Source organism: Hyla sarda, unplaced genomic scaffold (genome assembly GCF_029499605.1).
Source record: "Hyla sarda isolate aHylSar1 unplaced genomic scaffold, aHylSar1.hap1 scaffold_912, whole genome shotgun sequence".
Classification (NCBI taxonomy): domain Eukaryota; kingdom Metazoa; phylum Chordata; class Amphibia; order Anura; family Hylidae; genus Hyla; species Hyla sarda.
Window position 1 is genome coordinate 112,053 of NW_026610941.1, and position 25,956 is coordinate 138,008.

Here is a 25,956-nt window from a genome sequence, read left to right on the forward strand (position 1 = left end):
TCGAATATAATATTTTATCATAAACTGCACAGACAAGACGAAAATCCATAAAAGGCGACTAAGGGAAACCCCCCGGCCTGGAAACACGTAAAATAAAACCGCCGTCTATGTGGAGCAGACGTTTAATTCAATAAAGTGTTTTCAAAATCCCGGATCTCCCCCAATAACATAAAACCAGCTGGAAAAGGGTTAAAAACAGAAGATGGAGACAAGAGTCTATACGTGTGAGGCGGTCCCCCACATGATCCGTGCGCGGCAGCCCCCCACATGATCCGAGTGCGGCGGCCCCCCACATGATCCGAGTGCGGCGGCCCCCCACATGATCCGTGTGCGGCAGCCCCCCACATGATCCGAGTGCGGCGGCCCCCCACATGATCCGTGTGCGGCAGCCCCCCACATGATCCGTGTGCGGCGGCCCTCCACATGATCCGTGTGCGGCAGCCCCCCACATGATCCGAGTGCGGCTGCCCCCCACATGATCCGTGTGCGGCAGCCCCCCTCCTCTGTATATCTATATCGCAGGATATCCTCCAATATGGCCGCCATCACATGTCTGTCCTTCAATACAAGAACATATCCCAATCACTACACCAGCAATTCCCAACTACCTGGTGCAAAACTACAACTCCCAGCATGCCCGGACAGCCATTGGCTGTCCGAGCATTCTGGGAGTTGTAGTTTTGCAGCACTGCACTACACAGATCGTTGGGCACATTAGGTCCTATGTGCCCCAGGTGAGTGCACGCTCACAGGACGACCCCCTAATATCTGCCGACGCCCCGAACCCCAAAACTCTTCACTACAATTCATCCCCTTCTAATACATCTCACCCCCTGACCCCTCCGGACCCCCGGTGTCGTGATGGGCCGGGGCCGCCTCACTGCCGCTCGTACATCTCCTTCAGGACCTTCATGCTCTGCGCGTAGCGCTGCTGGTTCCGGTACGAAGCTTCTTTCCATCTGTCAGACACAAATGAGGCTTAGACTTAGGATATAAGATTTTGGGGGATCAGCGGCGCCCCGTCCCCCCCCCCCCCCACCTTACCTCTGCCGGATCTTCTTCCACCGAGTCATGTTCTGGTAGATGAGGGAGGACATGCTGGGGGTCATCTCTGGGGGCTGAGAGAGGAAGGACAGGTGAATCATCTATACATATCAGTATGTAAGGGGGTCAGTACGGAGACGTGTCGGTACGGGGGTCAGTACGGAGACGTGTCGGTACGGGGGTCAGTAGGAATACGTGTCGGTACGGGGGTCAGTACGGAGACGTGTCGGTACGGGGGTCAGTACGGAGACGTGTCGGTACGGGGGTCAGTAGGGAGACGTGTCGGTACGGGGGTCAGTAGGGAGACGTGTCGGTACGGGGGTCAGTAGGGAGACGTGTCGGTACGGGGGTCAGTAGGGAGACGTGTCGGTACGGGGGTCAGTAGGGAGACGTGTCGGTACGGGGGTCAGTACGGAGACGTGTCGGTACGGGGGTCAGTACGGAGACGTGTCGGTACGGGGGTCAGTACGGAGACGTGTCGGTACGGGGGTCAGTAGGGAGACGTGTCGGTACGGGGGTCAGTAGGGAGACGTGTCGGTACGGGGGTCAGTAGGGAGACGTGTCGGTACGGGGGTCAGTAGGGAGACGTGTCGGTACGGGGGTCAGTAGGGAGACGTGTCGGTACGGGGGTCAGTAGGGAGACGTGTCGGTACGGGGGTCAGTACGGAGACGTGTCGGTACGGGGGTCAGTACGGAGACGTGTCGGTACGGGGGTCAGTACGGAGACGTGTCGGTACGGGGGTCAGTACGGAGACGTGTCGGTACGGGGGTCAGTACGGAGACGTGTCGGTACGGGGGTCAGTACGGAGACGTGTCGGTACGGGGGTCAGTACGGAGACGTGTCGGTACGGGGGTCAGTACGGAGACGTGTCGGTACGGGGGTCAGTACGGAGACGTGTCGGTACGGGGGTCAGTAGGGAGACGTGTCGGTACGGGGGTCAGTAGGGAGACGTGTCGGTACGGGGGTCAGTAGGGAGACGTGTCGGTACGGGGGTCAGTAGGGAGACGTGTCGGTACGGGGGTCAGTAGGGAGACGTGTCGGTACGGGGGTCAGTACGGAGACGTGTCGGTACGGGGGTCAGTACGGAGACGTGTCGGTACGGGGGTCAGTACGGAGACGTGTCGGTACGGGGGTCAGTACGGAGACGTGTCGGTACGGGGGTCAGTACGGAGACGTGTCGGTACGGGGGTCAGTAGGGAGACGTGTCGGTACGGGGGTCAGTAGGGAGACGTGTCGGTACGGGGGTCAGTAGGGAGACGTGTCGGTACGGGGGTCAGTAGGGAGACGTGTCGGTACGGGGGTCAGTAGGGAGACGTGTCGGTACGGGGGTCAGTAGGGAGACGTGTCGGTACGGGGGTCAGTAGGGAGACGTGTCGGTACGGGGGTCAGTAGGGAGACGTGTCGGTACGGGGGTCAGTAGGGAGACGTGTCGGTACGGGGGTCAGTACGGAGACGTGTCCGTACGGGGGTCAGTACGGAGACGTGTCCGTACGGGGGTCAGTACGGAGACGTGTCCGTACGGGGGTCAGTACGGAGACGTGTCCGTACGGGGGTCAGTAGGGAGACGTGTCCGTACGGGGGTCAGTACGGAGACGTGTCCGTACGGGGGTCAGTAGGGAGACGTGTCCGTACGGGGGTCAGTAGGGAGACGTGTCGGTACGGGGGTCAGTAGGGAGACGTGTCGGTACGGGGGTCAGTAGGGAGACGTGTCCGTACGGGGGTCAGTACGGAGACGTGTCCGTACGGGGGTCAGTAGGGAGACGTGTCGTACGGGGGTCAGTAGGGAGACGTGTCCGTACGGGGGTCAGTACGGAGACGTGTCCGTACGGGGGTCAGTACGGAGACGTGTCCGTACGGGGGTCAGTACGGAGACGTGTCCGTACGGGGGTCAGTACGGAGACGTGTCCGTACGGGGGTCAGTACGGAGACGTGTCCGTACGGGGGTCAGTACGGAGACGTGTCCGTACGGGGGTCAGTACGGAGACGTGTCCGTACGGGGGTCAGTACGGAGACGTGTCCGTACGGGGGTCAGTACGGAGACGTGTCCGTACGGGGGTCAGTACGGAGACGTGTCCGTACGGGGGTCAGTACGGAGACGTGTCCGTACGGGGGTCAGTACGGAGACGTGTCCGTACGGGGGTCAGTACGGAGACGTGTCCGTACGGGGGTCAGTAGGGAGACGTGTCGGTACGGGGGTCAGTAGGGAGACGTGTCCGTACGGGGGTCAGTAGGGAGACGTGTCGGTACGGGGGTCAGTAAGGAGACGTGTCCGTACGGGGGTCAGTACGGAGACGTGTCGGTACGGGGGTCAGTAAGGAGACGTGTCCGTACGGGGGTCAGTACGGAGACGTGTCCGTACGGGGGTCAGTAAGGAGACGTGTCCGTACGGGGGTCAGTAGGGAGACGTGTCCGTACGGGAGTCAGTAAGGAGACGAATCCGTACGGGCATCAGTAAGGAGACGTGTCCGTACGGGGGTCAGTACGGAGACGTGTCCGTACGGGGGTCAGTAGGGAGACGTGTCCGTACGGGGGTCAGTAGGGAGACGTGTCCGTACGGGGGTCAGTAGGGAGACGTGTCCGTACGGGGGTCAGTAGGAAGAGGTGTCCGTACGGGGGTCAGAATGGAGACGTGTCCGTACGGGGGTCAGTATGGAGACGAGCCCACTTCTGTACTGTACACACCGGGGGGAGGGGAAGTCCGCCCCTGTACTGTACACACCGGGGGTGGGGAGTCCGCCTCTGTACTGTACACACCGGGGAGGGCGGGGGTGTTGAGGGGGGAGTCCACCTCTGTACTGTACACTCCTTGGTGGCATCCACTGCCCATACTGAGCAGCATTATTAGGTTCCCCCAGCCGTTGCGGCGGTGCTCACCGTGTTGATGTCGAGGGGCTCCACTTCTTGGGGGAGGGGTGACGGTATCCTCAGGTTAACTGGTTCTCCCGTTCCTGTTAGTGGGCAGGATGATGGGGGAGGTAGGTGATAGATATTCTGAGAACTTCCGTTCACTACGTCCCCCTGAAGGTAAAGAAGGATCCGGGATCAGGATCTCCAATCTGCTGCAAAACCCGCAAACCCCCCCCCCCCCCATGAGCCCCGCAGGCCGTCTGGACATGCTGGGAGTGGTAGTTCTCCAACAGTTGGTTGTAAACAGCTGCAGCGGCCCCGGGATCCCTACCTCTTCTGATGGCGGAGGTGTCGGAGGGGGCTCCGGGGCTTTGGTTCCTGGAGAATTCCGGAGCCAGGCCCGGCAGACGGGGTACAGGGCGGTGTCCTCTGAGAACTGCGCCAAATCCACACTGCGATCGAAGAGGCGGATGACAAAAGTGTCTGAAAAATAAAGAAGAGCGATTGGGTTAAATTATATAAAGACAAAAAAATACATTTCTATGGGTCCGGTCACTGGCTGATCCGCAGCGTAAAATACGTGTGACCCGTGGGGAGGGAGGGGCCTCACTTACTGGTCTTGGGGAGGGAGGGGCCTCACTTACTGGTCTTGGGGAGGGAGGGGCCTCACTTACTGGTCTTGGGGAGCACTGATTCGGGGACTCCATCCTCTTCTTTTCTTTTTTTCCGGCGGTGGTGAGAGGGGCGCACGGAGGGTCTGGAGAGGAACAGTCAGTGATCAGACAAAATAATCCACAAGAAAATATTCACTGATCAGCCATAACAATAAATCTCCAGCCTAACCCTGACCCTCCCTAGTGCTCTGACCCCCAAAGCTTTGGGATTTGTCCTTTAGGATTAGAGGTCACATGGACTCTGCCCAGTCTGCAGGGCCCTATATACAGCTGTGATGTGACCAGTCTGCGGGGGCTGGAAGTCCTCTCCTCCCCACTCTCCTGGTGATACTGATTGGCTGTGGTCCTCTCCTCCCCACCCTCCTGGTGATACTGATTGGCTGGTGGTCCTCTCCTCCCCACCCTCCTGGTGATACTGATTGGCTGGTGGTCCTCTCCTCCCCACCCTCCTGGTGATACTGATTGGCTGGTGGTCCTCTCCTCCCCACTCTCCTGGTGATACTGATTGGCTGGTGGTCCTCTCCTCCCCACCCTCCTGGTGATACTGATTGGCTGGTGGTCCTCTCCTCCCCACCCTCCTGGTGATACTGATTGGCTGGTGGTCCTCGCCTCCCCACCCTCCTGGTGATACTGATTGGCTGGTGGTCCTCTCCTCCCCACCCTCCTGGTGGTCCTCTCCTCCCCACTCTCCCGGTGATACTGATTGGCTGGTGGTCCTCTCCTCCCCACTCTCCTGGTGATACTGATTGGCTGGTGGTCCTCTCCTCCCCACTCTCCTGGTGATACTGATTGGCTGGTGGTCCTCTCCTCCCCACCCTCCTGGTGATACCGATTGGCTGGTGGTCCTCTCCTCCCCACCCTCCTGGTGATACCGATTGGCTGGTGGTCCTCTCCTCCCCACCCTCCTGGTGATACTGATTGGCTGGTGGTCCTCTCCTCCCCACTCTCCTGGTGATACTGATTGGCTGGTGGTCCTCTCCTCCCCACCCTCCTGGTGATACTGATTGGCTGGTGGTCCTCTCCTCCCCACTCTCCTGGTGATACTGATTGGCTGGTGGTCCTCTCCTCCCCACTCTCCTGGTGATACTGATTGGCTGGTGGTCCTCTCCTCCCCACCCTCCTGGTGATACTGATTGGCTGGTGGTCCTCTCCTCCCCACTCTCCTGGTGATACTGATTGGCTGGTGGTCCTCTCCTCCCCACTCTCCTGGTGATACTGATTGGCTGGTGGTCCTCTCCTCCCCACTCTCCTGGTGATACTGATTGGCTGGTGGTCCTCTCCTCCCCACCCTCCTGGTGATACCGATTGGCTGGTGGTCCTCTCCTTCCCACCCTCCTGGTGATACTGATTGGCTGGTGGTCCTCTCCTCCCCACTCTCCCGGTGATACTGATTGGCTGGTGGTCCTCTCCTCTCCATCCTTCACTCTACAGCTGGATACCAGGCGCAGTTCCATAACTTCTAGGATCCATCTTATGTACAGGATTATAACATTTACCTCTTTCCGGCAGCAGATGGAGAAGAGTCTCTAAAAGAAAAAGAGGAACTGTATTAAAAAGCAAATCCATGTAAAATACAAGAAATCCCGTGTGCTGCTGACTCACGACCATCACATAATAAAGCATTGTGAACGCTGCGGAAGCAGAAGTGTCCGGCACATGACGCTGGGAGGGAGACGGGCCCATCAAGGGGTTTCCATTTTTAAGTAAATAGAACATTCACCACACAATGAAAATTTCGGAAACTTTGTCACAGACTTTGGGGAAAATGTATTAAAGGGGCTATGCAGGAATAAAAAGACAGAGCTAATTTCTTCCAAAAACAGTGCCACATCTGTCCTCAGCTTGTGTGTGGTATTAAACTTGGCTCCATTCACTTCAATGGAATTGAGCTGCATTACAACACACAACCTAAGGACAGGGGAGGCGCCATTTTTCTATTCCTGGAGAACCCCTTTAAGATTGAGGTTTTTTTTTTTTTGGTCCTGTCCCAAACAAAGGAACATTAAATATAATGTCCGAACGTAAAAGCAGATGATGATGTAGATTTGCGCCACTCTCTGGATTTAATCGTAATAAATCTGTCGCAGTTGTTGGCCACGCCTCCTCAGTTGTTGGACACGCTACTTGAACGAGAATAAAGGGTTATAGTTAATTGTAGAACATATCAATGGCTTAAGCCGTATTGTGAGGGTTCCGCTAATTTGAAAAAAAAATTTTTTTTCCTTTGAGTTTTAATTCCTTCTCAAGATCTCTGCTTGCAGCCAGTGAATGGGACATTACTGAAAACCTGCCCTGAGCTAACACTTCTCACAGCTGAGCATTTGTTACAACTGCATCTTTTCTGAACCATACAGTGTGAGCTAAAGAGCCTGGACTCCAAACGGATACATTATAACTGCGCCTAAACATTGTATCAAAATATCAAAAAAGGCGGAACATTAGCGCTGCTGCCATGTTTCGCTCTCTACACTGATACACTGTAACAAACATTCAGAACAAGGGATTTGTTAGGTTAATTGCAGTGTTTTCCAAACAGTGTGCCTCCAGCTGTTGCAAAGCTACAGCTCCCAGCATGCCCAGACAGCCTTCGGCTGTCTGGGCATGCTGAGAGTTGTAGCTTTGCAACAGCTGGAGGCACGCCGTTTGGAAAATACTGTGTTATGCTCAGATGATTATCTAAACCAATGTTTCCCAACCAGTATGTGTCTAGATGTAGGCTGTCCGGGCACGCTGAGGTTGTAGCCTTGCAACAGCTGGAGGCACACGGGTTGGGAAACACTGCTCTAAAGTGATACACTATGTTCAGCTCACAGAGTATTTCTTTGCTGATACACTGTAACACACTATCATTTCTGCTGCTGTGTTCAGCTCACAGAGGATTCTCTACACTGATACACTGTAACAAACTACGTGGACAGGGAGATCATTTCTGCTGCTGTGTTCAGCTCACAGAGGATTCTCTACACTGATACACTGTAACAAACTACGTGGACAGGGAGATCATTTCTGCTGCTGTGTTCAGCTCACAGAGGATTATGTACACTGATACACTGTAACAAACTACGTGGACAGGAAGATAATTTCTGCTGCTGCGTTCAGCTCACAGAGGATTCTGTACACTGATACACTAACAAACTATCAAGACAGATAATTTCTGCTGCTGTGTTCAGCTCACAGAGGATACTCTACACTGATACACTGTAACAAACTACGTGGACAGGGAGATCATTTCTGCTGCTGTGTTCAGCTCACAGAGGATTCTGTACACTGATACACTGTAACAAACTATCAAGACAGGGAGATCATTTCTGCTGCTGTGTTCAGCTCACAGAGGATTCTCTACACTGATACACTGTAACTAACTACGTGGACAGGGAGATCATTTCTGCTGCTGTGTTCAGCTCACAGAGGATTCTCTACAATGATACACTGTAACAAACTATCAAGACAGGGAGATCATTTCTGCTGCTGTGTTCAGCTCACAGAGGATTATGTACACTGATACACTGTAACAAACTATCAGGACAGAGAGATAATTTCTGCTGCTGTGTTCAGCTCACAGAGGATACTCTACACTGATACACTGTAACAAACTACGTGGACAGGGAGATCATTTCTGCTGCTGTGTTCAGCTCACAGAGGATTCTCTACACTGATACACTGTAACAAACTACGTGGACAGGGAGATCATTTCTGCTGCTGTGTTCAGCTCACAGAGGATTCTCTACACTGATACACTGTAACAAACTACGTGGACAGGGAGATCATTTCTGCTGCTGTGTTCAGCTCACAGAGGATTCTCTACAATGATACACTGTAACAAACTATCAGGACAGGGAGATCATTTCTGCTGCTGTGTTCAGCTCACAGAGGATTCTCTACAATGATACACTGTAACAAACTATCAGGACAGGGAGATCATTTCTGCTGCTGTGTTCAGCTCACAGAGGATTCTCTACACTGATACACTGTAACAAACTACGTGGACATGGAGATCATTTCTGCTGCTGCGTTCAGCTCACAGAGGATTCTCTACACTGATACACTGTAACAAACTATCAAGACAGGGAGATCATTTCTGCTGCTGTGTTCAGCTCACAGAGGATTCTGTACAATGATACACTGTAACAAACTACGTGGACAGGGAGATCATTTCTGCTGCTGTGTTCAGCTCACAGAGGATTCTCTACACTGATACACTGTAACAAACTACGTGGACAGGGAGATCATTTCTGCTGCTGTGTTCAGCTCACAGAGGATTCTCTACACTGATACACTGTAACAAACTATCAAGACAGGGAGATCATTTCTGCTGCTGTGTTCAGCTCACAGAGGATTCTCTACACTGATACACTGTAACAAACTATCAGGACAGGGAGATCATTTCTGCTGCTGTGTTCAGCTCACAGAGGATTCTCTACACTGATACACTGTAACAAACTATCAGGACAGGGAGATCATTTCTGCTGCTGTGTTCAGCTCACAGAGGATTCTCTACACTGATACACTGTAACAAACTATCAGGACAGGGAGATCATTTCTGCTGCTGTGTTCAGCTCACAGAGGATTCTCTACAATGATACACTGTAACAAACTATCAGGACAGGGAGATCATTTCTGCTGCTGTGTTCAGCTCACAGAGGATTCTCTACACTGATACACTGTAACAAACTATCAGGACAGGGAGATCATTTCTGCTGCTGTGTTCAGCTCACAGAGGATTCTCTACACTGATACACTGTAACAAACTATCAGGACAGGGAGATCATTTCTGCTGCTGTGTTCAGCTCACAGAGGATTCTCTACACTGATACACTGTAACAAACTATCAGGACAGGGAGATCATTTCTGCTGCTGTGTTCAGCTCACAGAGGATTCTCTACACTGATACACTGTAACAAACTGTCAGGACAGAAGGATATTTTGGTGCCGATGTGTGTCTCACACAGGATCTTCCATAATCCTGACATTTCTCACAGCTGAGGGTTTGCTGCAGTGTAGGTGACGCCCGGAGTTCCCTCTTACTTGCACTGCGGGTCCGTGGATGCTTTTCCGCTCTCGTCCTCCATCTGTTCCCTGTAAACCACAAGATCCTCACATTAGACTCATCGCAATTCACATTGTCTGCACTGGCCGGCGGGGGCTCCACGTTCTCAGAAGTGGCCCCTGGGGCCCAGTACTAGATTAAGGCTTGTCTATGAAGCTGCAGAGCGAGTGCAGGTATGTAATAGTCTGATAATCCGGATCTCACCACCACCAACTCCGGAGCAGACGGACAGCGCCTCACCAGTCCATGTCTGGTATTGCAGCTGGGCTCCAATGAACTTAATAGGGCTGAGCTGCAGTACCGCACACAACATATGGAGAGGTGTGGCACTGTTGCTGCCGTGTTTTATAATTCCTCACCCCTCACCTGTCCACCTCGCTCTGGTCCACCAGCCCCTTCAGGACGGCATCCAGACGACTACGAGCGCTCGCCGCCTCCAGATCTAATGGAAAGAAAACACATTACATTTACTGACGGGACGCATGGTCTCAGCGCAGCGAGCAAAAAAAAAAAATCCTAGAATCTTCGCAAAACTACAACTCCCAGCATGTCTGGGCAGCCAACGGATGGAAGTTGTAGTTTTGCAACAGCTGGTGGCTCCCTGGTAGGGAAACCCTGCCATTGGCTGTCTGTGCATGCTGGGAGTTGTAGTTTTGCATTAGCTGGTGGCTCCCTGGTAGGGAAACATTGGTATAAGGGATCACCAGCCGGTAAAACCGTATTCTAACCACAATGCGTCCTCACCCGTCTTCTCCACCTTCACCTTCGTGAGTGACATGGCGGCCGCAGCGCTCGTACCGGGAGGCGTCCGTCAGATATTCTACAAGGAAAAACGAGAAACTGAGGCCTAAAAGTCTGTGTGTGCAATTTATTACAGCTTATAATATACTACAGTGACATCACATCTTACTAGGATGACATCACTGCCTCCTATAGGTTATACTGTACTACAGTGACATCACATCTTACTAGGATGACATCACTGCCTCCTATAGGTTATACTATACTACAGTGACATCACATCTTACTAGGATGACATCACTGCCTCCTATAGGTTATAATATACTACAGTGACATCACATCTTACTAGGATGACATCACTGCCTCCTATAGGTTATACTATACTACAGTGACATCACATCTTACTAGGATGACATCACTGCCTCACATAGGTTATACTGTACTACAGGGACATCACATCTTACTAGGATGACATTACTGTCTCCTATAGGTTATAATATACTACAGTGACATCACATCTTACTAGGATGACATCACTGCCTCCCATAGGTTATACTATACTACATTGACATCACATCTTACTAGGATGACATCACTGCCTCCCATAGGTTATACTATACTACAGTGACATCACATCTTACTAGGATGACATCACTGCCTCCTATAGGTTATACTATACTACAGTGACATCACATCTTACTAGGATGACATCATTGCCTCCTATAGGTTATACTGTACTACAGTGACATCACATCTTACTAGGATGACATCACTGCCTCCTATAGGTTATACTGTACTACAGTGACATCACATCTTACTAGGATGACATCACTGCCTCCTATAGGTTATACTATACTACAGTGACATCATATCTTACTAGGATGACATCACTGCCTCCTATAGGTTATACTGTACTACAGTGACATCACATCTTACTAGGATGACATCACTGCCTCCTATAGGTTATACTGTACTACAGTGACATCACATCTTACTAGGATGACATCACTGCCTCCTATAGGTTATACTGTACTACAGTGACATCACATCTTACAGGGATGACATCACTGCCTCCTATAGGTTATACTGTACTACAGTGACATCACATCTTACAGGGATGACATCACTGCCTCCTATAGGTTATACTGTACTACAGGGACATCACATCTTACTAGGATGACATCACTGCCTCCTATAGGTTATACTGTACTACAGTGACATCACATCTTACAGGGATGACATCACTGCCTCACATAGGTTATACTATACTACAGTGACATCACATGTTACTAGGATGACATCACTGCCTCCTATAGGTTATACTGTACTACAGTGACATCACATCTTACTAGGATGACATCACTGCCTCCTATAGGTTATACTGTACTACAGGGACATCACATCTTACAGGGATGACATCACTGCCTCCTATAGGTTATACTGTACTACAGTGACATCACATCTTACAGGGATGACATCACTGCCTCCTATAGGTTATACTGTACTACAGTGACATCATATCTTACTAGGATGACATCACTGCCTCCTATAGGTTATAATATACTACAGTGACATCATATCTTACTAGGATGACATCACTGCCTCCTATAGGTTATCCTGTACTACAGGGACATCACATCTTACAGGGATGACATCACTGCCTCCTATAGGTTATACTGTACTACAGGGACATCACATCTTACAGGGATGACATCACTGCCTCCTATAGGTTATACTATACTACAGTGACATCATATTTTACTAGGATGACATCACTGCCTCCTATAGGTTATACTGTACTACAGTGACATCACATCTTACTAGGATGACATCACTGCCTCACATAGGTTATACTGAATCACATCTTACTAGGATGACATCACTGCCTCACATAGGTTATACTGTACTACAGGGACATCACATCTTACAGGGATGACATCACTGCCTCCTATAGGTTATACTATACTACAGTGACATCATATTTTACTAGGATGACATCACTGCCTCCTATAGGTTATACTGTACTACAGTGACATCACATCTTACTAGGATGACATCACTGCCTCACATAGGTTATACTGAATCACATCTTACTAGGATGACATCACTGCCTCACATAGGTTATACTGTACTACAGGGACATCACATCTTACAGGGATGACATCACTGCCTCCTATAGGTTATAATATACTACAGTGACATCACATCTTACTAGGATGACATCACTGCCTCCTATAGGTTATACTGTACTACAGGGACATCACATCTTACAGGGATGACATCACTGCCTCCTATAGGTTATACTGTACTACAGTGACATCACATCTTACAGGGATGACATCACTGCCTCACATAGGTTATACTATACTACAGTGACATCACATGTTACTAGGATGACATCACTGCCTCCTATAGGTTATACTGTACTACAGTGACATCACATCTTACTAGGATGACATCACTGCCTCCTATAGGTTATACTGTACTACAGTGACATCACATCTTACTAGGATGACATCACTGCCTCCTATAGGTTATACTGTACTACAGTGACATCACATCTTACTAGGATGACATCACTGCCTCCTATAGGTTATACTGTACTACAGTGACATCACATCTTACAGGGATGACATCACTGCCTCCTATAGGTTATACTGTACTACAGGGACATCACATCTTACTAGGATGACATCACTGCCTCCTATAGGTTATACTGTACTACAGTGACATCACATCTTACAGGGATGACATCACTGCCTCACATAGGTTATACTATACTACAGTGACATCACATGTTACTAGGATGACATCACTGCCTCCTATAGGTTATACTGTACTACAGTGACATCACATCTTACTAGGATGACATCACTGCCTCCTATAGGTTATACTATACTACAGTGACATCATATCTTACTAGGATGACATCACTGCCTCCTATATGTTATACTGTACTACAGGGACATCACATCTTACAGGGATGACATCACTGCCTCCTATAGGTTATACTGTACTACAGTGACATCACATCTTACTAGGATGACATCACTGCCTTCTATAGGTTATACTGTACTACAGTGACATCACATCTTACAGGGATGACATCACTGCCTCCTATAGGTTATACTGTACTACAGTGACATCACATCTTACAGGGATGACATCACTGCCTCCTATAGGTTATACTGTACTACAGTGACATCACATCTTACTAGGATGACATCACTGCCTCACATAGGTTATACTGAATCACATCTTACTAGGATGACATCACTGCCTCACATAGGTTATACTGAATCATATCTTACTAGGATGACATCACTGCCTCCTATAGGTTATAATATACTACAGTGACATCATATTTTACTAGGATGACATCACTGCCTCCTATAGGTTATAATATACTACAGTGACATCATATCTTACTAGGATGACATCACTGCCTCCTATAGGTTATCCTGTACTACAGGGACATCACATCTTACAGGGATGACATCACTGCCTCCTATAGGTTATACTGTACTACAGGGACATCACATCTTACAGGGATGACATCACTGCCTCCTATAGGTTATACTATACTACAGTGACATCATATTTTACTAGGATGACATCACTGCCTCCTATAGGTTATACTGTACTACAGTGACATCACATCTTACTAGGATGACATCACTGCCTCACATAGGTTATACTGAATCACATCTTACTAGGATGACATCACTGCCTCACATAGGTTATACTGTACTACAGGGACATCACATCTTACAGGGATGACATCACTGCCTCCTATAGGTTATACTATACTACAGTGACATCATATTTTACTAGGATGACATCACTGCCTCCTATAGGTTATACTGTACTACAGTGACATCACATCTTACTAGGATGACATCACTGCCTCACATAGGTTATACTGTACTACAGGGACATCACATCTTACAGGGATGACATCACTGCCTCCTATAGGTTATAATATACTACAGTGACATCATATCTTACTAGGATGACATCACTGCCTCCTATAGGTTATACTGTACTACAGGGACATCACATCTTACAGGGATGACATCACTGCCTCCTATAGGTTATACTGTACTACAGTGACATCACATCTTACAGGGATGACATCACTGCCTCACATAGGTTATACTATACTACAGTGACATCACATGTTACTAGGATGACATCACTGCCTCCTATAGGTTATACTGTACTACAGTGACATCACATCTTACTAGGATGACATCACTGCCTCCTATAGGTTATACTATACTACAGTGACATCATATCTTACTAGGATGACATCACTGCCTCCTATATGTTATACTGTACTACAGGGACATCACATCTTACAGGGATGACATCACTGCCTCCTATAGGTTATACTGTACTACAGTGACATCACATCTTACTAGGATGACATCACTGCCTCCTATAGGTTATACTGTACTACAGTGACATCACATCTTACAGGGATGACATCACTGCCTCCTATAGGTTATACTATACTACAGTGACATCATATCTTACTAGGATGACATCACTGCCTCCTATAGGTTATACTGTACTACAGGGACATCACATCTTACAGGGATGACATCACTGCCTCCTATAGGTTATACTGTACTACAGTGACATCACATCTTACAGGGATGACATCACTGCCTCACATAGGTTATACTATACTACAGTGACATCATATTTTACTAGGATGACATCACTGCCTCCTATAGGTTATACTGTACTACAGTGACATCACATCTTACTAGGATGACATCACTGCCTCACATAGGTTATACTGAATCACATCTTACTAGGATGACATCACTGCCTCACATAGGTTATACTGTACTACAGGGACATCACATCTTACAGGGATGACATCACTGCCTCCTATAGGTTATACTATACTACAGTGACATCATATTTTACTAGGATGACATCACTGCCTCCTATAGGTTATACTGTACTACAGTGACATCACATCTTACTAGGATGACATCACTGCCTCACATAGGTTATACTGAATCACATCTTACTAGGATGACATCACTGCCTCACATAGGTTATACTGTATTACAGGGACATCACATCTTACAGGGATGACATCACTGCCTCCTATAGGTTATAATATACTACAGTGACATCATATCTTACTAGGATGACATCACTGCCTCCTATAGGTTATACTGTACTACAGGGACATCACATCTTACAGGGATGACATCACTGCCTCCTATAGGTTATACTATACTACAGTGACATCACATCTTACAGGGATGACATCACTGCCTCCTATAGGTTATACTGTACTACAGCGACATCACATCTTACTAGGATGACATCACTGCCTCCTATAGGTTATACTGTACTAAAGCGACATCATATCTTACTAGGATGACATCACTGCCTCCTATAGCTTATACTGTACTACAGTGACATCACATCTTACAGGGATGACATCACTGCCTCATAGGTTTTACTGTACTACAGCGACATGACATCTTACTAGGATGACATCACTGCCTCCTATAGGTTATACTGTACTACAGCGACATCGCACAATATAGGGCCAGTTCACATCCGCACCACATATATAGTATACCGCAATAATATGGCCAAAAATAAGACCAATTTGGCTCCATGTTGTATAGGTTTTTGTGTTATTTTTGTTTGTGGCCCCTGGACTAGAGATCGACCGATATCGATTTTTTAGGGCCGATACCGATAATCTGTCACCTTTCAGGCCGATAACTTATACAGATATTCCGGTATAAATTATCGGCTATTTCAATCCCCTCTCGGCGGGGCAGAAGCCATTGCAGATCAATGATTTAAATCGGGCGCTTTAAAATCAATTAACTGCAGCGGCTCTTGCCGGGCAAGAGATCGCCGCTGCCCGCTTCTCTCCCCCTGCCTGTCCTGGGGTCCTGAGTCTAACCACCACAGCTGCCCCGCCGCCCATCCCGCCCCACATACCACCGCCGCCGCCCCCCCCCATCCTCTGCACACATACCGCCCCCCCTCCCCATCCTCTTCCCACATACCACCACCGCCCCCCCATCCTCTGCCCACATACCGCCACCACCCCATCGCCTCTCCCCATCCCCAGTGTTATAATTACCTGTTCCTGGGGTCCGCGATCCTTCTGTCTCCGTCCTGCGCTGTCACTGTGCGCACTGACGGTGACATTGCGTTGGGGAGGTCCCTCGTCATTACGCAGCGCAGTGCACAGCAACAGCGCGGGAGCCAGAAGGACTGTGGACCTCGGGAACACGTAATTATAACACCGGGGATAGGGGGAGGCTCTATGTTAGTGCTGGGCGGTATGGCCTAAAATTAATATCACGGAATTTTTTTTTATTATCGCGGTATCACGGTATTACCGCCTGTCCCCCCCCCCATACCGTGGGAGAAAAAAAAAACGGTATCCGGTTCATACCGGTATACCGCCCAGCACTACTCTATGTGGGCAAAGGATGGGGGGGGGGGAGGGGAGGCGATGGGGCAGCAGCGGTGGTATGTGGCCAGAGGATGGGGGGAGGCAATGGGGCAGCGGCGGTGGTATGTGGGCAGAGGCAATGAGGCAGCGACGGTAGTCTCTGGCCAGGGGGTGGGGCATTATCTGCATATTGGCAAGGTAATTGCCGATACCGATAATGTCCAAAATCGCGATACCCCGGACGCCAACAAGGGCCCAACAGACGCCAACAAGGGCCCAACAGACGCCAACTAGGGCCCAACAGACGCCAACTAGGGCCCAACAGACGCCAACTAGGGCCCAACAGACGCCAACTAGGGCCCAACAGACGCCAACTAGGGCCCAACAGACGCCAACTAGGGCCCAACAGACGCCAACTAGGGCCCAACAGACGCCAACTAGGGCCCAACAGACGCCAACTAGGGCCCAACAGACGCCAACTAGGGCCCAACAGACGCCAACTAGGGCCCAGCAGACGCCAACTAGGGCCCAACAGACGCCAACTAGGGCCCAGCAGACGCCAACTAGGGCCCAGCAGACGCCAACTAGGGCCCAACAGACGCCAACTAGGGCCCAACAGACGCCAACTAGGGCCCAACAGACGCCAACTAGGGCCCAACAGACGCCAACTAGGGCCCAACAGACGCCAACTAGGGCCCAACAGACGCCAACTAGGGCCCAACAGACGCCAACTAGGGCCCAACAGACGCCAACTAGGGCCCAACAGACGCCAACTAGGGCCCAACAGACGCCAACTAGGGCCCAACAGACGCCAACTAGGGCCCAACAGACGCCAACTAGGGCCCAACAGACGCCAACTAGGGCCCAACAGACGCCAACTAGGGCCCAACAGACACCAACTAGGGTTGCCAGGAACCCTCGGGGAGCTGGGCAGGATCTCACTACCACCGTGCAGGGATTTCACAATGGTGTCTTGTGCTCTGTTCACTATCACAGATTATAGGAGAGATGGAGGCGTCTCTGCCACATTTAGGTCCTCACTTAGAGGACACCGGACAGAAATGTAGATCTTGGTGCCTGATACCGAACACATGCTGTACATTTACACCCCGAGCGGTATCGATCCAATAAGGACATCATACAAGTCGGACAGTCCTGGTACTTAAGGACAAATGGCGCACCCGTACGCCCGGAATCATTAAACGGCTTTGAAGTGAGTGCAGGAGCAGTGAGTAGCCATAAAGTGCAATGCCTAAAAAACAATACATTTGCTCACAAATAATTTTGGAGTTTTGCGGTAGATTTTATGGTGGAAATGAAAATGTTATTACAAAGTACAACTGGTCGTGTGAAAGACACAAATAAAAGAGTTATTAAAAAGGGAAAAGGAAGAGTTAAGGGTACGATGATGCCAGACATCTTAGCCTCCGGTGGCCGTGATATCACGATATAGGCCTTGATTGTCATGCCACGCCTCCTCCCATAGACTTGCATTGAGGGGGCGGAGTCATGACGTCACAATACTCCGTGGTCGGGAGGCATAAACTGAAAGCCTCCAGCAGTGCATACAGGTGGGTGCTGCATGCTAGATTGTGGTGGACCCCCGCCATTAGACTTCTCCTTTGGATAGGGGATAAGATTTCTTGGGGCCGGAGTACCCCTTTAAATAAAATCCTTCTGCCTACAATTGGCGTATTCCGATCCTGCCAGAGTCACTACCCGATGTGACCACCGACCCCTGAGTATGCGCTACCCGATGTGACCACCGACCCCTGAGTATGCGCTACCCGATGTGACCACCGACCCCTGAGTATGCGCTACCCGATGTGACCACCGACCCCTGAGTATGCGCTACCCGATGTGACCACCGACCCCTGAGTATGCGCTACCCGATGTGACCACCGACCCCTGAGTATGCGCTACCCGATGTGACCACCGACCCCTGAGTATGCGCTACCCGATGTGACCACCGACCCCTGAGTATGCGCTACCCGATGTGACCACCGACCCCTGAGTATGCGCTACCCGATGTGACCACCGACCCTGAGTATGCGCTACCCGATGTGACCACCGACCCTGAGTATGCGCTACCCGATGTGACCACCGACCCCTGAGTATGCGCTACCCGATGTGACCACCGACCCCTGAGTATGCGCTACCCGATGTGACCACCGACCCCTGAGTATGCGCTACCCGATGTGACCACCGACCCCTGAGTATGCGCTACCCGATGTGACCACCGACCCCTGAGTATGCGCTACCCGATGTGACCACTGACCCTGAGTATGCGCTACCCGATGTGACCACCGACCCCTGAGTATGCGCTACCCGATGTGACCACCGACCCCTGAGTATGCGCTACCCGATGTGACCACCGACCCCTGAGTATGCGCTACCCGATGTGACCACCGACCCCTGAGTATGCGCTACCCGATGTGACCACCGACCCTGAGTATGCGCTACCCGATGTGACCACCGACCCCTGAGTATGCGCTACCCGATGTGACCACCGACCCCTGAGTATGCGCTACCCGATGTGACCACCGACCCTGAGTATGCGCTACCCGATGTGACCACCGACCCCTGAGTATGCGCTACTCGATGTGACCACCGACCCCTGAGTATGCGCTACCCGATGTGACCACCGACCCCTGAGTATGCGCTACCCGATGTGACCACCGACCCTGAGTATGCGCTACCCGATGTGACCACCGACCCTGAGTATGCGCTACCCGATGTGACCACCGACCCCTGAGTATGCGCTACCCGATGTGACCACCGACCCTGAGTATGCGCTACCCGATGTGACCACCGACCCTGAGTATGCGCTACCCGATGTGACCACCGACCCTGAGTATGCGCTACCCGATGTGACCACCGACCCCTGAGTATGCGCTACCCGATGTGACCACCGACCCCTGAGTATGCGCTACCCGATGTGACCACCGACCCCTGAGTATGCGCTACCCGATGTGACCACCGACCCCTGAGTATGCGCTACCCGATGTGACCACCGACCCTGAGTATGCGCTACCCGATGTGACCACCGACCCCTGAGTATGCGCTACCCGATGTGACCACCGACCCTGAGTATGCGCTACCCGATGTGACCACCGACCCCTGAGTATGCGCTACCCGATGTGACCACCGACCCCTGAGTATGCGCTACCCGATGTGACCACCGACCCCTGAGTATGCGCTACCCGATGTGACCACCGACCCCTGAGTATGCGCTACCCGATGATACCACCGACCCCTGAGTATGCGCTACCCGATGATACCACCGACCCCTGAGTATGCGCTACCCGATGATACCACCGACCCCTGAGTATGCGCTACCCGATGTGACCACCGACCCTGAGTATGCGCTACCCGATGTGACCACCGACCACTGAGTATGCGCTACCCGATGTGACCACCGACCCCTGAGTATGCGCTACCCAATGTGACCACCGACCCGAGTATGCGCTACCCGATGTGACCACCGACCCTGAGTATGCGCTACCCGATGTGACCACCGACCCCTGAGTATGCGCTACCCGATGTGACCACCGACCACTGAGTATGCGCTACCCGATGTGACCACCGACCCCTGAGTATGCGCTACCCGATGATACCACCGACCCTGAGTATGCGCTACCCGATGATACCACCGACCCTGAGTATGCGCTACCCGATGTGACCACCGACCCTGAGTATGCGCTACCCGATGTGACCACCGACCCCTGAGTATGCGCTACCCGATGTGACCACCGACCCCTGAGTATGCGCTACCCGATGATACCACCGACCCTGAGTATGCGCTACCCGATGTGACCACCGACCCCTGAGTATGCGCTACCCGATGATACCACCGACCCCTGAGTATGCGCTACCCGATGTGACCACTGCTCATTGGCTACGATGGTCACCTGACATCCACTGGGCTATAACACTATGGCGCCGACTGCAGGCAGAAAAGGGGATCAGCACAGGAACGGAGGAGGAGGCAGGTAAAAACGATTTAGGCGCCACCACAAAATTTTCTGTTGCCATGGTAACCTGGGATTTGTTGAGAACGGACATTTGCAATGGAAAGATCACATGTAATAGTCTCCTCCCCTAATAAAAGTTTGAATCACCCCCCCTCCTCCTCACAGTGTATCGGTCCGCGCTCCCCCCCCCTCCTCCTCCTCACAGTGTATCGGTCCGCGCTCACCCCCCTCCTCCTCACAGTGTATCGGTCCGCGCTCCCCCCTCCTCCTCACAGTGTATCGGTCCGCGCTCCCCCCTCCTCCTCCTCCTCACAGTGTATCGGTACGCGCTCCCCCCCTCCTCCTCCTCCTCACAGTGTATCGGTCCGCGCTCCCCCCCTCCTCCTCCTCACAGTGTATCGGTCCGCGCTCCCCCCCTCCTCCTCCTCACAGTGTATCGGTCCGCGCTCCCCCCCTCCTCCTCCTCACAGTGTATCGGTCCGCGCTCCCCCCCTCCTCCTCCTCCTCCTCAGTGTATCGGTCCGCGCTCCCCCCCTCCTCCTCCTCCTCAGTGTATCGGTCCGCGCTCCCCCCTCCTCCTCCTCACAGTGTATCGGTCCGCGCTCCCCCCCTCCTCCTCCTCACAGTGTATCGGTCCGCGCTCCCCCTCCTCCTCCTCACAGTGTATCGGTCCGCGCTCCCCCCTTCTCCTCCTCACAGTGTATCGGTCCGCGCTCCCCCTCCCTCCTCCTCACAGTATCGGTCCGCGCTCCCCCCCTCCTCCTCACAGTGTATCGGTCCGCGCTCCCCCCCCTCCTCCTCACAGTGTATCGGTCCGCGCTCCCCCCCCTCCTCACAGTGTATCGGTCCGCGCTCCCCCCCTCCTCACAGTGTATCGGTCCGCGCTCCCCCTCCTCACAGTGTATCGGTCCGCGCTCCCCCCTCCTCCTCACAGTGTATCGGTCCGCGCTCCCCCCTCCTCCTCACAGTGTATCGGTCCGCGCTCCCCCCTCCTCCTCACAGTGTATCGGTCCGCGCTCCCCCCTCCTCCTCACAGTGTATCGGTCCGCGCTCCCCCCTCCTCCTCACAGTGTATCGGTCCGCGCTCCCCCCTCCTCCTCACAGTGTATCGGTCCGCGCTCCCCCCCCCCTCCTCACAGTGTATCGGTCCGCGCTCCCTCCTCCTCCTCACAGTGTATCGGTCCGCGCTCCCTCCTCCTCCTCACAGTGTATCGGTCCGCGCTCCCCCCTCCTCCTCACAGTGTATCGGTCCGCGCTCCCCCCTCCTCCTCACAGTGTATCGGTCCGCGCTCCCCCCTCTTCCTCACAGTGTATCGGTCCGCGCTCCCCCCTCCTCCTCACAGTGTATCGGTCCGCGCTCCCCCCTCCTCCTCACAGTGTATCGGTCCGCGCTCCCCCCTCCTCCTCACAGTGTATCGGTCCGCGCTCCCCCCTCCTCCTCACAGTGTATCGGTATGCGCTCCCCCCTCCTCCTCACAGTGTATCGGTCCGCGCTCCCCCTCCTCCTCACAGTGTATCGGTCCGCGCTCCCCCCTCCTCCTCACAGTGTATCGGTCCGCGTTCCCCCCTCCTCCTCACAGTGTATCGGTCCGCGCTCCCCCCTCCTCCTCACAGTGTATCGGTCCGCGCTCCCCCCTCCTCCTCACAGTGTATCGGTCCGCGCTCCCCCCTCCTCCTCACAGTGTATCGGTCCGCGCTCCCCCCTCCTCCTCACAGTGTATCGGTCCGCGCTCCCCCCTCCTCCTCACAGTGTATCGGTCCGCGCTCCCCCCCTCCTCCCCACAGTGTATCGGTCCGCGCTCCCCCCTCCTCCCCACAGTGTATCGGTCCGCGCTCCCCCCTCCTCCCCACAGTGTATCGGTCCGCGCTCCCCCCTCCTCCCCACAGTGTATCGGTCCGCGCTCCCCCCTCCTCCCCACAGTGTATCGGTCTGCGCTCCCCCCTCCTCCTCACAGTGTATCGGTCCGCGCTCCCCCCTCCTCCTCACAGTGTATCGGTCCGCGCTCCCCCCTCCTCCTCACAGTGTATCGGCCCGCGCTCCCCCCTCCTCCTCACAGTGTATCGGCCCGCGCTCCCCCTCCTCCTCCTCACAGTGTATCGGCCCGCGCTCCCCCTCCTCCTCCTCACAGTGTATCGGCCCGCGCTCCCCCCCTCCTCCTCACAGTGTATCGGCCCGCGCTCCCCCCCCTCCTCCTCACAGTGTATCGGTCCGCGCTCCCCCCCCTCCTCCTCACAGTGTATCGGTCCGCGCTCCCCCTCCTCCTCACAGTGTATCGGTCCGCGCTCCCCCCTCCTCCTCACAGTGTATCGGCCCGCGCTCCCCCCTCCTCCTCACAGTGTATCGGCCCGCGCTCCCCCCTCCTCCTCACAGTGTATCGGCCCGCGCTCCCCCCTCCTCCTCACAGTGTATCGGTCCGCGCTCCCCCCCTCCTCCTCCTCCTCACAGTGTATCGGTCCGCGCTCCCCCTCCTCCTCACAGTGTATCGGTCCGCGCTCCCCCTCCTCCTCACAGTGTATCGGTCCGCGCTCCCCCTCCTCCTCACAGTGTATCGGTCCGCGCTCCCCCCTCCTCCTCACAGTGTATCGGTCCGCGCTCCCCCCTCCTCCTCACAGTGTATCGGTCCGCGCTCCCCCCTCCTCCTCACAGTGTATCGGTCCGCGCTCCCCCCCTCCTCCTCACAGTGTATCGGTCCGCGCTCCCCCCCTCCTCCTCCTCACAGTGTATCGGTCCGCGCTCCCCCCCTCCTCCTCCTCACAGTGTATCGGCCCGCGCTCCCCCCTCCTCCTCCTCACAGTGTATCGGCCCGCGCTCCCCCCTCCTCCTCCTCACAGTGTATCGGTCCGCGCTCCCCCCTCCTCCTCCTCACAGTGTATCGGTCCGCGCTCCCCCCTCCTCCTCCTCACAGTGTATCGGTCCGCGCTCCCCCCCCCTCCTCCTCACAGTGTATCGGTCCGCGCTCCCCCCCTCCTCACAGTGTATCGGTCCGCGCTCCCCCCTCCTCCTCCTCCTCACAGTGTATCGGTCCGCGCTCCCCCCTCCTCCTCCTCACAGTGTATCGGTCCGCGCTCCCCCCTCCTCCTCACAGTGTATCGGTCCGCGCTCCCCCCTCCTCCTCACAGTGTATCGGTCCGCGCTCCCCCCTCCTCCTCCTCACAGTGTATCGGTCCGCGCTCCCCCCTCCTCCTCCTCCTCCTCACAGTGTATCGGTCCGCGCTCCCCCCCCTCCTCCTCACAGTGTATCGGTCCGCGCTCCCCCCCTCCTCCTCACAGTGTATCGGTCCGCGCTCCCCCCCTCCTCCTCCTCACAGTGTATCGGCCCGCGCTCCCCCCCTCCTCCTCCTCACAGTGTATCGGCCCGCGCTCCCCCCTCCTCCTCCTCACAGTGTATCGGTCCGCGCTCCCCCCTCCTCCTCCTCCTCCTCACAGTGTATCGGTCCGCGCTCCCCCCCCTCCTCCTCACAGTGTATCGGTCCGCGCTCCCCCCTCCTCCTCACAGTGTATCGGTCCGCGCTCCCCCCCTCCTCCTCCTCAGTGTATCGGCCCGCGCTCCCCCCTCCTCCTCCTCACAGTGTATCGGCCCGCGCTCCCCCCTCCTCCTCCTCACAGTGTATCGGTCCGCGCTCCCCCCCTCCTCCTCCTCACAGTGTATCGGTCCGCGCTCCCCCCCTCCTCCTCACAGTGTATCGGTCCGCGCTCCCCCCTCCTCCTCCTCACAGTGTATCGGTCCGCGCTCCCCCCTCCACCTCCTCACAGTGTATCGGTCCGCGCTCCCCCCCCCTCCTCACAGTGTATCGGTCCGCGCTCCCCCCCTCCACCTCCTCACAGTGTATCGGTCCGCGCTCCCCCCTCCACCTCCTCACAGTGTATCGGTCCGCGCTCCCCCCTCCACCTCCTCACAGTGTATCGGTCCGCGCTCCCCCCCCCTCCTCACAGTGTATCGGTCCGCGCTCCCCCCCCCTCCTCACAGTGTATCGGTCCGCGCTCCCCCCTCCTCCTCACAGTGTATCGGTCCGCGCTCCCCCCCTCCTCCTCACAGTGTATCGGTCCGCGCTCCCCCCCTCCTCACAGTGTATCGGTCCGCGCTCCCCCCCTCCTCCTCACAGTGTATCGGTCCGCGCTCCCCCCCCCTCCTCACAGTGTATCGGTCCGCGCTCCCCCCCTCCTCCTCACAGTGTATCGGTCCGCGCTCCCCCCCTCCTCCTCACAGTGTATCGGTCCGCGCTCCCCCCCTCCTCCTCACAGTGTATCGGTCCGCGCTCCCCCCTCCACCTCCTCACAGTGTATCGGTCCGCGCTCCCCCCCCCTCCTCACAGTGTATCGGTCCGCGCTCCCCCCCCCTCCTCACAGTGTATCGGTCCGCGCTCCCCCCCTCCTCCTCACAGTGTATCGGTCCGCGCTCCCCCCTCCTCCACACAGTGTATCGGTCCGCGCTCCCCCCTCCTCCTCCTCCTCACAGTGTATCGGTCCGCGCTCCCCCCCTCCTCCTCCTCACAGTGTATCGGTCCGCGCTCCCCCCTCCTCCTCACAGTGTATCGGTCCGCGCTCCCCCCTCCACCTCCTCACAGTGTATCGGTCCGCGCTCCCCCCCCCTCCTCACAGTGTATCGGTCCGCGCTCCCCCCCCCTCCTCACAGTGTATCGGTCCGCGCTCCCCCCCCTCCTCACAGTGTATCGGTCCGCGCTCCCCCCCCTCCTCACAGTGTATCGGTCACTACCGCCACACCGGCGACTATTTATACCATGCGGGACGAAGCCGAGGCACTCGTTATTCCCTGACACCCCCCGCGCTCCCCCTCAGAATCTCCCGGTCTCCGTTACCGACCCAACTCACCTAAAATCCCGCTCCTATCCTGGCTCCGCCTCCCGAACGCCCATTGGCTAATCTCATTTCTAGACACGCCCATTGGCTATTTGAACTGCCAATCACTTTAATGCAGCTAATCAGAGGAGTAGATCTGCGACACGCTTTTCGAGAGTGCGTCATTACGTCAGAGCGACGTTTTTTTAGTTTACGCTGCAGGAATGGTGGGTAATGTAGTTCCTACTGGCTTTAGTGGACACGAGATTTCCCAGAATCCTTTGCTGCAAGTGACAGTTGCTAGGACACCGGCGGCCTCAGACGGCGGGAGGTTCGAGTGCGGAGGAAGTGAAGAGTAATGGCGGAAAATATAAAGGGT

The 25,956-nt window shown here is 54.1% G+C and overlaps 1 protein-coding gene across 2 annotated transcripts; it reads right to left on the reverse strand.

Moving 5' to 3' along the window:
- LIN37 (lin-37 DREAM MuvB core complex component) lies at positions 1–25,739 on the reverse strand. Of its 2 annotated transcripts, none has more exons than XM_056554828.1 (10): positions 25,611–25,739; positions 10,358–10,433; positions 9,980–10,055; positions 9,592–9,642; positions 6,063–6,092; positions 4,567–4,649; positions 4,224–4,375; positions 3,920–4,063; positions 1,045–1,118; positions 1–959 (listed from the first exon to the last, which is right to left on the reverse strand). In XM_056554828.1, the coding sequence occupies exons 2-10, from the start codon at positions 10,389–10,391 to the stop codon at positions 878–880; spliced, it is 726 nt and encodes a 241-aa protein (XP_056410803.1). In that variant the 5' UTR covers positions 10,392–10,433; positions 25,611–25,739; the 3' UTR covers positions 1–877. The 2 variants fall into 2 exon arrangements, with proteins under 2 accessions (XP_056410803.1, XP_056410802.1); XM_056554827.1 differs by lacking the exon at positions 25,611–25,739 and adding an exon at positions 25,519–25,601.
- Between the last annotated feature and the right edge of the window lie 217 nt (positions 25,740–25,956).